The 11,336-nt window shown below is 41.2% G+C and overlaps 1 protein-coding gene across 1 annotated transcript; it reads left to right on the plus strand.

Annotated features, from left to right (window-relative positions):
* The first annotated feature begins 4,817 nt into the window (after positions 1–4,817).
* Positions 4,818–11,090, plus strand: LOC143622438 (AP-4 complex subunit sigma-like). Its single transcript, XM_077093585.1, has 4 exons — positions 4,818–5,013; positions 8,913–8,999; positions 9,705–9,773; positions 10,827–11,090. The coding sequence occupies exons 1-4, from the start codon at positions 4,873–4,875 to the stop codon at positions 10,959–10,961; spliced, it is 432 nt and encodes a 143-aa protein (XP_076949700.1). The 5' UTR covers positions 4,818–4,872; the 3' UTR covers positions 10,962–11,090.
* The last annotated feature ends 246 nt before the right edge of the window (positions 11,091–11,336 follow it).

Raw genomic sequence — 11,336 nt, forward strand, 5'->3', positions numbered from 1 at the left:
AAAGTCGGCCAAAACCTGGCCTTTTATGGCTGGTCTTGGCTTATACTTTATCGCGTATTCCCCCAACTCAATTGCCCATTTGGCTAGGCGTCCCGATAACTCGGGTTTGCGTAGAACGTTTGCAAGTTTGAAGTTGGAGAGAATGGTGATTGGGTGACCCTGGAAATATCGTCTTAACCTGCGTGAAGCGTGTATAAGTGCTAAGACTAATTTTTCGAGGGTAGAGTACCGGGTTTCTACGTCTGTTAGGATACGGCTGACATAATAGATTGGCATCTGGATGCTTTTCCGTTCAACTAGCAGGACCGCCCCGGTTGCTCTATCTGTTGCGGAAAGGTATAGGATTAACTCCTCCCCCGCTTTTGGTGCTGTGAGCGTTGGGAGTTCGATCAAGCGTGACCGAATCTCCTGAAAAGCTGCTTCCGCTTCTGGTGTCCAGCGGAAGTGCGTTTTCTTTAAACAGTTTCTCAACGTTGACACGAAAGAAAACGACTTATCCGCGTGGTTTGCCAAAAAGCGATTAAGTGCGACTAGTCGTCCATTCAGTGTCTGAGCCTGTTTGATGGTAGTAGGTGATTCCATTTTGATAATGGCTTCGACCTTTTCAGGGTTCGCTCTGAAGCCATCTTTAGTGACGATGACCCCCAAGAACTTCCCTTCTTCCATTCCAAAGGCACACTTGCTCGGGTTGAGCTTCATGTTTATCTTCCTGAGCGTGTTGAAAGTTTCTTCGATGTCTTTCAACATCGCTTCTGCGTCAGGGATTTTGATGACCAAGTCATCCATGTAGACTTCCAAGTTCCTCCCAATTTGAGCATGAAACTGGTTGTCCATCAGGCGTTGGTATGTGGACCCGGCATTCTTAAGTCCAAATGGCATCATTTGGTAACAAAATGTGCCATCGGGCGTCCGAAAAGCGGTTTTGTCCTGATCATCAACGGCCATGTGGATTTGATGGTACCCCTTATACGTATCCAGGAAGCATTTAAGGCGAAACGGTGCTAACGAATCCACCTTAAGATCAATTTCGGGTAGCGGATAACAATCTTTGGGGCATGCTTTGTTTAAGTCCTTGAAATCTATGCACATGCGCCATTGTTTGTTATTCTTCGGTACCATAACGGGATTTGCAACCCATGTTTGATATCTGCTGACGCGTACGATGCCTGCGTCAAGGAGTTCCTTGACTTGGGTTCTACACGCGTTAGTTTGTTCTGGCCCTATTACTCTGCGCTTTTGTACGACTGGCGTAACAGCCGGATCGCACTTGAGCTTATGATCTGCCTTACTTCGGGGTACACCCGTCATGTCAGCTGGTGTCCACGCGAAGATGTCAGCGTTTTTCTGTAGTAAGCGTTTGAGTAAGGTGCGTGTGGGATCAACACCTGTTGGGCCAATGGTAACGGCCTGGTCAGGGTATTTGCCGTTGAAGGCCCATCTTTCCGGTTCGGTGATGGTTGGTTTAGCCATCTTTGGTTTGGGTTTAGATGAGACTGATGCAATGCATACCTGGGGAATGCCGGTGATCATCGCTACACCCTCAGCTGTTGGCCATCCCATCATGCCGTGGACTGAAGATACCACGGCGTTGAATCTTGCCATCCCGTCTCTTCCGAAGAGAATGTCGTATGTGTGGTGTGGTTTCCTCATCAAGACAAAATCCACGTCTTCTGTGCGTGAGTGATTCCCGTCTGTAAGAGTGACGGGGAAAGATAGGATACCCAGGGGGGTGTTTGTGCTGCCGTCGAACCCTTCCATCGAGGCGTAGATCGTTTCCAGGCGTTCCTTGTCTTTGTCATCTAGCTTGTCGAAGAACTGCCTGTACATCACCGTTGACGAGGCACCGTTGTCAGCAAGAGTGCGAGAAGTGATGTAGTGCCCCAGCTGGCTTTTGATGACGATAGGGCCTTCTTTGCTGGGTCCTCCTGGCACTCGCGGGAAGCGCACCTCAGCTTCCTTCCACGCGCATGGTTCTGTCGCTCCCCTTTTTCTTCCTCTGATGTTGCCATGAACCATGTTGATGCTGATGTCGACGGGCTTTCGTCCGTTGCCTCTGTACCGGTTATCATTCCTTCCTCCCTTCTTGATTGATGCCACAAGGTGTGCAAGTCTTCCATCCTTGACGAATGTTTCAACAATATCCTTCAAGGATGTACACTCCTCCGTACTATGACCTTTTGTCCCGTGGAAGTCACAGGATTTGCTTTGATCCGCATTAGGTCGCTGCCGGATCATTGGAGCTTTTGGCCATGGTAGTTTTTCGGTGGCAAATATCTCCGTGACGCTTTTGGTGAGTGGCGTCCACCGGTGTTTTCGGCTTGAAGGGTGTGTGTTATCTCTTCCGCCAACAAGAGGGTGAGAGCTGGATGAGGTGTCAAAGTTTACCCTTGACTGCCAAATACCTATCTTCCTCTTTTTGTTCTGCCGGGCGATCCGAACATTGTTTTCTCTAGTCCTTTGCGTGTAGAGGTGTGTACTCTGGGGAAGATCCCTTCCCAGTTGCTTCTCCGTCTCGGCAAAGCGCTTGGCCGCCGTCATGATGGCATCCCATGTGGATGGCATGCCGTCCTTACCCGTCAATATGCGGATAAGCTCTGGGTATTCGGCGCCCTGGATGAAAGCGGCGCGAACAAGATCTTCACTTATGTTGCCCAGACTCAGCTTTTTGGAGTTGAAGCGAGTGATGAAGTCTAGTAAAGATTCATCCTCCTCTCTAACGCAGTTGAGGATCGTCCACTGTTCTTCAGTATATGTCCTCTGTTGGCTGAAGTGTTGGCTGAACTTGTTCTGAAAGTCCGCCCAATCATAGATGTGGTGGACCGGTAAACGATCGAACCATGCCCTGGCCGCTCCAACCAGAGCCATCTGGAACATATAACACCACGTGGGTTCCGTCCAGTTACTGACGGTTGCCCCCGCAATGAATCTGTTCAAGTGGTCGTCTGGGTCGGATAGACCATCATAAGTGCCGATGTTGGACATTTGTTTGGCACTTCTCGGGGCGATTGCTTCCGCAATGTCCCTTGCAAACTTGGACTTTCCTGCATTTGCAGCAGTTGGTCTAAAGGTTTTGGAGAAATCACGTGGGTTTCTCCCCGCGTTCGTTGGTTTAAAGGTTTCTCCAATATTCCTTGTCGGTTGGAAGTCCGTTTCCCTACGCTTCCCTTTTGCCTTATGGCGAGGGTTTGCGTCGGTATCGGATTCTTCCCGCTCATCGTCCGAGTACTCGCACTCACTGTTCATGTTGAGATGTTGGCGAGTACTGCCGAATTCGTCAGCCTGTTGAAGTGAACGCAAGCGTTCATCCAACTCAGCTTGGAACTCTTTCTGACGTGCTTCGGCCCACGCCTTAACTTGATCGAGTGTTTGGCGAGGGACCCTCGTCCGTTTCTCCAACTGGGCATCTGTGAACCCCAGTGAAATATTGTTTACTGCACTTGTCCCGGCTTGGGTAACCGGGGTAGTGTTCGTAAAATTTGTGTAACCGCCGGTGTTCCCCCCAGTTGCTGGGGTTGTGGTCACCGGGGTTTCTTGGTCACTTACTGGCCTTAGGACCGGAGTAACGTTAACCATTTCTTCAGAAATTTTGAAAAAACTAAGAATTAGTTCTAGCTTTTATGCACGGATGGCGCCAATGAAGAAACACTAATTGACCCCGGGCAGATTACGGATAATCTGGGGGTTATATAGATGTTTCCCACGAGGATGAGGTCCAGCAAAGAAAGTTGTTCTTCAGGTGACCTGCAAAATAGACACCGTAAGCTCGTCACTGAGAAGGGGGGGTTCCTCCTTGTGACCACCCTCCGGCGTGAGAATCAGACTAGATTGCTCTGAATATAAGTGTATATTAAGAGATTGCTAGAGAAGATAAGATAATGAGATATCAGATGATGTCCTTACCATTCCAAGGTGTTGGAGTATTTATAGCCGAAGGTAGGTTTCCAAGAAGGTACAGCCGGCTGAATAGTATTCCTGTTCTACCAACAGTGGGCTACGCACAAGCCATGCTGGTTGGTGGATAGGCTGCGGCCGATAGTGACAAGGTCGGCTGTATACTGTTCCCTTACTGCCGGCTATGCACTGTTCCACCAACTGTAGGCTACGCACGTCCCATAGTAAGGGTTGGTGAGTAGGCAGCGGCTAATAGTGACAAACAGTACTAGAGGATGCTCCTCCTCGTACTGTTGTCGGTGAGCTGTCACCCTGTGATTGGTTCATGGGCTGTTTTGGTCAGATCGTCTGTTTTGCCCATACCTTGGCAGGTATAGTACAAAAGATCTTCCAGAAGCATACGGACTGGCTCATTTGGGCGGGAGTATTCCCGCCTTGCTCATTCCTTCAGGTGACATTACTGAAGTAGCAAGAGCTAGTGCCTTGTGCGTGTAGCCTTGCTATCAGTGCGGGTAGCCTTCCCTGATGGCTTGTATCCGCAACTGCGGGAACAAGCGGGGTACTTCACCATTGGGAGGCTTTCCCTGCGGGTACAGCTGGCGTACTGCGCGTAAGGTCTTTTCTGAGCATGGTGGGTCCTGCGGAAGCAGTTGGTCGTTGCGCAGACGTCCCTCTTCAAGGTGAGTCTTGCGGGTCCAACTGGGCTCTGCTGAGACCTACCTCTTCAACCTTAATCGGCTCCGAACCCACGGTTTCAGTTAATTCCAAACCAGTTTCTACATAATCAACTACAAACCGGTTCGGTTTCGATTCGATTAAGTTTTTCATTAACCCATCTTTCCCCCAACTACCTCTGTCTACACACACGTATAGAAAAGAAAAGAAAAGAAAACACAGAGAATTGGACAGATCTGTTGGTGATTAATAATTATTATTCCAGAAATTGAATCATCTGCAATCGTTAGGGTTTTGTTTTTGAAAATGGGGATCCGATTCATATTAATGGTGAACAAACAAGGTCAGACTCGTCTGGCACAATACTACGAATACCTAACCCTAGACGAACGTAGAACTCTCGAAGGCGAAATCGTTCGCAAGTGTCTCGCTCGTAACGAACAACAGGTACTACTCAGATCTAACTCTAATTTCAAATCCGTTATGCATCTGTTAGTTATTTACGCATGAATTCAGCTCTATTGTTGTTAAATTGAATAGTTCTGCGTAATTGAGAGCGTTAGGAGAGTTTACTGAATTATTATTAGTGTTAAGTTGCTATATATATATGTGAATTTTACATGATTCACATCGGTCCTTGACCGATATCCGATGTTTTTCCACATTAAGCTAATTTAGGGTTGAAATCCGTTGAGAAGTTGATGCATCTGTTAGTGCTTTCATGTGTTGAGTTGACTAGCTTTGCATAATCGAGAGCATAAACGTAGGATTGGTGGTGGTGAAGAGATTTGGAATTGTTGCTGTGTTTATGAAAGCTAGTTTAGGTTTTTCTGATTTTGATTTGGATTGATAAGTTAATATAGACATGCATGATACATTAACATTGGATCTTCACTATAACGAGCATCAGGTAAACTTCACCACCAGTATTCAGATCTTGGTATATTTAAATGTAATTTGAATTCCAATGGATAATTGATGCATCTGTTTGTGATATATGCGTGAATTCAGTTGTATTGTTGACGAAGAAATCTAGAACTTACTAGTAATCAGATCTAACTGTAATTTGAAATTCGTTGTGCATCTGTTAGTTATTTATGCATCATTTCAGCTGTATTGTTGGTAAACTGTGTTAAATAATTTAGGATTATTAACAAGTTTATGGAGAAATAGGTTCTAATCAATTCATTTACATGATAAGCATTAGCATTGAATCTTCTTCACGACTTCACCTATATCTAACTGTAATTTGAAAACCATTGAGAAATTGATGCGTCTGTGAGTGATTTATGCATGAATTCAGCAGTAAGTTGCGTTAAATTGTTGAGGAAATATTTATGATTTTCACCACCAGTACTTAGATCTTCGTATATCTAACTGTAATTTGAAATTTGTTGTGAAATTGGTGCATCTGTTAGTGATTTATGCATGAGTTCAGTTTCATTGTTGGTAGATTGTGTTAAATTGACTAGCTCTGCATAGTTGAGAGCATAAATATAGGATTGATAAGTTCATATAGACATTCTTGATGCATTAGCATTGGATCTTAGTATATATCTTACTGTAATTTCAAATCCGCTGAGAAATTGATGCATCAGTTAGTAATTTATGCTTGAACTCAGCTGTATTGTTGGTAGGTTGTGTTAAATTTACTGGTTCTGCATAATCGAGAGCATAAATATAGGATTGTTGAGGAAGAGGTTTGGAATTGTTGCAGTGTTTATGAAATTATCAGGAAAGCTAGTTTAGGTTTTCACGATTTTGGATTTCACAGTTCATGTAGACATGCATGATGCACTAGCATTGGATCTTCACTAAAACTTACCTATTCTAATGAATTTAGTTGTATTATGCATGGATATAGTATTAGCGATTAAGAGATTTGGAAAATTGTTGCAATGTTTATGAAATAGTTAAGAAAACTAGTCTAGGTTTTGGCGATATTGGATTAATCAGTTCGTATAGAAGTAAGTTCTAGTTTAAGGTCATATTTACATGATATGCATGATGCATTGACAACACAAACTTTCAACGACAACAATCGAATAACTGCTACTGCCGTCGGATCACACGAGAAGAGGTGAAGGATGCACTTAGGAGGATGGGAAGGTCTAAGGCGGTTGGCCCAGACAACATACCCATCGAGGTGTGGAAGTGTCTGGGGGAGGAAGGAGTCATGTGGTTAACTACTCTGTTCAATAGTATTCTCAAATCAGGTAAGATGCCAGACCAGTGGAGGAGCAGCGTTGTAGTTCCTATCTATAAGAACAAAGGAGACGCCCAATGTTGTGGTAACTACCGAGGAATCAAACTACTAAGTCATACTATGAAGCTATGGGAAAGAGTGATTGAGGGTAGACTTAGACGAGAAACTCAGGTTACGGTCAACCAATTTGGCTTCATGCCGGGGCGTTCCACCACAGAGGCAATACACCTTATAAGAAGATTAATGGAAAAGTATAGGGAGAAGAAGCGTGATCTACATATGGTGTTTATTGACCTAGAAAAGGCCTACGACAGTGTGCCACGACAGGTGCTCTGGGAGTGCTTGGAGGGTAGAAGAGTGCCCAGGAAATACATAGAGATAATTATGGATATGTATACCAGGAGTGAAACAAGTGTCCGTGCGCCAGTGGGGGATACTGATTTCTTTCCTGTAGAGGTAGGTCTTCACCAGGGGTCAGCGTTGAGCCCGTTTCTTTTTGCAGTAGTCTTGGATGAGTTGTCAAAGTCGATTCAGGAGACTCTCCCGTGGTGCATGATGTTCGCAGACGATATTGTGTTACTTGCTGAGAAAAAACAAGATCTAAACATGAGGCTTGAGGAGTGGCGAACAACCTTAGAGACAAAAGGTTTAAAGATTAGCCGATCTAAGACGGAGTACCTCCACTGTGATTTTGGTGGGATAAACGACAATGAAGACACAAAGATAGCAATTGAAGGGCAGGTGGTCCCGCAGGTAACGAAGTTCAAGTATTTAGGATCTTTTGTACAGAGCGATGGGGAATTAGACAGTGATGTGACCCACCGAGTTCAGGTAGGATGGTGTAGATGGAAAGCAGCCACAGGTATATTGTGCGACAAGAGTTTCCCGACTAAACTAAAGGGAAAATTCTATAGGGTGGCAGTTAGACCTGCAATGCTATATGGAACAGATTGTTGGGCCATCAAAAAGGCACAAGTGCGGAAGATGGAGGTAGCAGAAATGAGAATGCTACGTTGGATGTGTGGGCACACAAGGCTAGACCGAATAAGAAAAGTTGTGTTTCGCGAGAGATTAGGGGTGGCGAACATAGCAGACAAGATAAGAGAGTGGAGATTGAGATGGTTTGGACATGTAAAGAGAAGACAGACGACGAATCCTGTTAGATCCGTAGAAAACATTACTATAGAGGGGAGGAGGGGTAGAGGACGACCGAAATTGACTTGGGATGAGAGGATTAGGCATGATTTGATAGACCTAAACCTCTCCGAGGACATGGTTGAGGATAGGAATTCGTGGAGAAGTAGAATTAAAGTTAAGGATTTTTAGAGAGAATTGAATACCTTAGGGCTTAGACTTAACTTATTTAGTCCACATACCATAATGGTATTTCCCTTGCATATATTATTATTATTATTATTATTATTATTATTATTATTATTAGCTTTTATATAGCTGTTAAACTGTGATCTTATTATTAATATTATATAATAATATTAATATTAATATTAATATTATTATAATTAGTAGTAGTTTTTATATAACTGTTAAAATTTGATTTCCTTTATTTTGCTTTATTTTCCTTTATTTTGCTTCATACGCATGTTCTTAGAGCCGAGGGTCTCTCTGGAAGCCACCTCTTTATTCCTTTGGATAGAGGTACGGTGTGCCTACATCCCACCCTCCCCAGACCCTACTTATAGCTTTGCTGTCGGTGGGATTTTACTGGGCATGATTGATTGATTGATATATGCAAGTTATCTTGTAGATTAGTTTATATCCTGTTAAAAGTATATACATTGCGATTTGAAATCATGAACCAGCTGCTAAAGTTAGATCCTTTTGCTTATAACAATTGATTCACTTTACCTAGTTACATATATCCTGATCAAGAATGTCAAACAATATGTATAAGCTTTTGCATTATAAAAATCGCATAATGCTTTAGAATTGCAGTTATTGTTTTAGTCGTCTTATCTTGGGGATAATTATGTCATATTCTTCCTTTGTTGATGTTCTATTTCCTTGATTTCCCCATATATAACTTGGATTAAGAGTGGAACCGTGTTTTAACTGTGATTCCTTGTTATGTTTCTGTTTAATGTGATATTTGGTGATATCTTTCTGCTTTACTTTGAAACAGTGTTCATTTGTCGAGCATCGGACATACAAAATTGTGTATAGGCGGTATGCATCATTGTTCTTTTTGGTGGGAGTTGACAACGAGGAAGTAAGTTATTTTGTTTCATTTAATTAAGTTAATACTGTTGTAGAAATTCACATGATTTGCTCATTATTTGCGTGAACTGTTAAATTCTTTGGTCTATGACAACATCATCACTCATTCACTCTGTATGTTCATCACTCGATCATCATAAATTATAAAAATGGAAATTCATTAATAATTAAAAAGGGTTAGAGAGCCATGTCATGCCCTAAGTCATAACTCATAACTCGTAATCACAGTTTTCTACAAAAACAGATTTCAAGTTCTTAACCAACTAGGATGTGATTTGGGTGTATTCAAACCACGGATTTGTGGTGTGAAGGTCTTGTTTACACTTTACAGTTACATGTAAAAAAATGAGGATGCGGGAAAACAAATATCATTTGCAATCAACTTGATAATAAAATATATTTTCGTGGTCATTAACCTAAATTACTTCACACATTTAAATTAGACAATTAAGTTTTAGTTTCATGAATATTTAAATTCATATGTTAATATCTATGAAATTTGCGCTGGGAGGTAGTTATGCGTTTGCAATTGTATTGTTAAATAGATGCATAAGTGTTTTCTGTTTTGTAATTATTTGCCTACATATCTCATTTTTTCTTTTGCCAGTTTTTTGGTTCTATTTTTGCTGTACAAAACTTTTGATCTTCAGTTTTTTAATTTTCCTGATAAGTTTTTTCTTTTCCTTTTTGTGTAAAGAATGAGCTTGCAATACTGGAGTTTATACATCTCTTAGTTGAAACTATGGACCGTCATTTTGGCAATGTGGTAAGTCTTTCAACTGGTAAACATCATAAAACTAGAGGTAGTTGATTCGGGCTTCTTTTATCATAAAACTAGAGGTAGTTGATTTGGGCTTCTTTTATCTCAAACGTGTTAAATAAAAAAACTAGCTAAAAGAGGAACCGGTCAGATGGTTGAAAGCCGCCAATATTATAAGCATACTAGTTTACAACCTTCTAAATCGTTTTATTTATAGATTTTAAGTTATTATTGTAATACTGTTGTTTTCAATCATCGTCAACAAATTAAATATTAGATGAATGTTGAAAACATCGTATTGACTTCACTAAAAAAACTTCATAAATTTTTTTTACACCCTTTAACTAGTAACTTGTTATAAAAAAATTTCCTCATGACTTTTTGTTTGACAAAAGTCCTTATTTATTTTTAATTTTTAAACATACAACAACCTTCTAAATCATTTTATTTATAGATTTAAGTTGTATTGTAATAATAATGTTGTTTTTAATCATCGTCAACACATTATCGGACGAATATTGAAATCATCGTATGACTAAACTTATTATAAAATTTCCCTCAACTCAACTAAAGTCAGTTGTTGTTGCATGATTAAGCCCCTAAACTTTATATCACGGAACTTTCCGTTTAGATTTGTATGTGTAGGGACTTAGCCATGCAAAAACTAAATACAATGACCCAGTACAAAATTCAGCATCAAAAAGCGTTAGCATACCAACTCGACCCGTATGAAAAACGACTCATTTCAACTCAAGATCGGTTTGACCTGTTACCCAACCCGTCCAACCTCTAAATGGAACCTTGTTTTGTCACCTTGCATAATGCTTAGAGGTGCACACCCGTTTTATTAGTCCAAACCCACTCAATTGAAACCAGTTTCCAAGTGATCGGTTAAGTTCGGTTTCAAACCCGCTTTTGTAGCGGCTCGGTTTCGGTAGGGGAACCCATTTTTTTGTTAACCTCTAGCGGCGCTACATATTATTCATGTGTTTTTCGCTTTATTTACTGCTATTTGTTTTTTCTTTTCATTTAATATTTTATATATATTTGAATTTGAAGTGTGAATTGGATATTATGTTCCACTTGGAGAAAGCTCACTTCATGCTAGAGGAAATGGTGATGAATGGGTGTATTGTTGAAACAAGTAAGAATAACATACTCGCCCCGATACAGCTCATAGACAAAGCATCTTAACTGGTATTATCTTAAAATCCTTGTATGTGTTTGATGTCGCTTCTTTACGTTAAACATTTTAAGATGTGATTAAAGAAGCAAGGAGTTCTTGTATGCTTGTATTTATTCGATTTTAACTTTCAACTTTGTAGTTTAATAAATATTTGTGTTTCCTTTTTCCCCTATACTTTTAAACACCAATGAGTTCTTGGTGGCTTGATGCGCCTTCAAATGAGAACTATGAAGTAGAGTACACTGAGCGTTGAGTCGTGAGCAATTGTAGTGTATTCATTAGTGAATATTTCACTAGTGAAGTGAATAAAACGGTTCACAATGGCTTATAAGTACTTGATGATTCTCATTTGATAGCCGAACTCTTTTAAAATATAGATCAAC

This window comes from Bidens hawaiensis, unplaced genomic scaffold, assembly GCF_021521415.1.
Source record: "Bidens hawaiensis isolate Kalapana, Puna unplaced genomic scaffold, B.hawaiensis_p1.1 tig00003141_1, whole genome shotgun sequence".
Classification (NCBI taxonomy): Eukaryota; Viridiplantae; Streptophyta; class Magnoliopsida; order Asterales; family Asteraceae; genus Bidens; species Bidens hawaiensis.

Coding starts and splice junctions, on each gene's coding strand:
- LOC143622438 (XM_077093585.1), top strand. CDS start 4,873: ATGGGGATCCGATTCATATTAATGGTGAACAAACAAGGTCAGACTCGT. Junction 9,000..9,704: donor TGGGAGTTGACAACGAGGAA/GTAAGTTATTTT, acceptor TTTTGTGTAAAG/AATGAGCTTGCAATACTGGA. Junction 9,774..10,826: donor ACCGTCATTTTGGCAATGTG/GTAAGTCTTTCA, acceptor TTGAATTTGAAG/TGTGAATTGGATATTATGTT.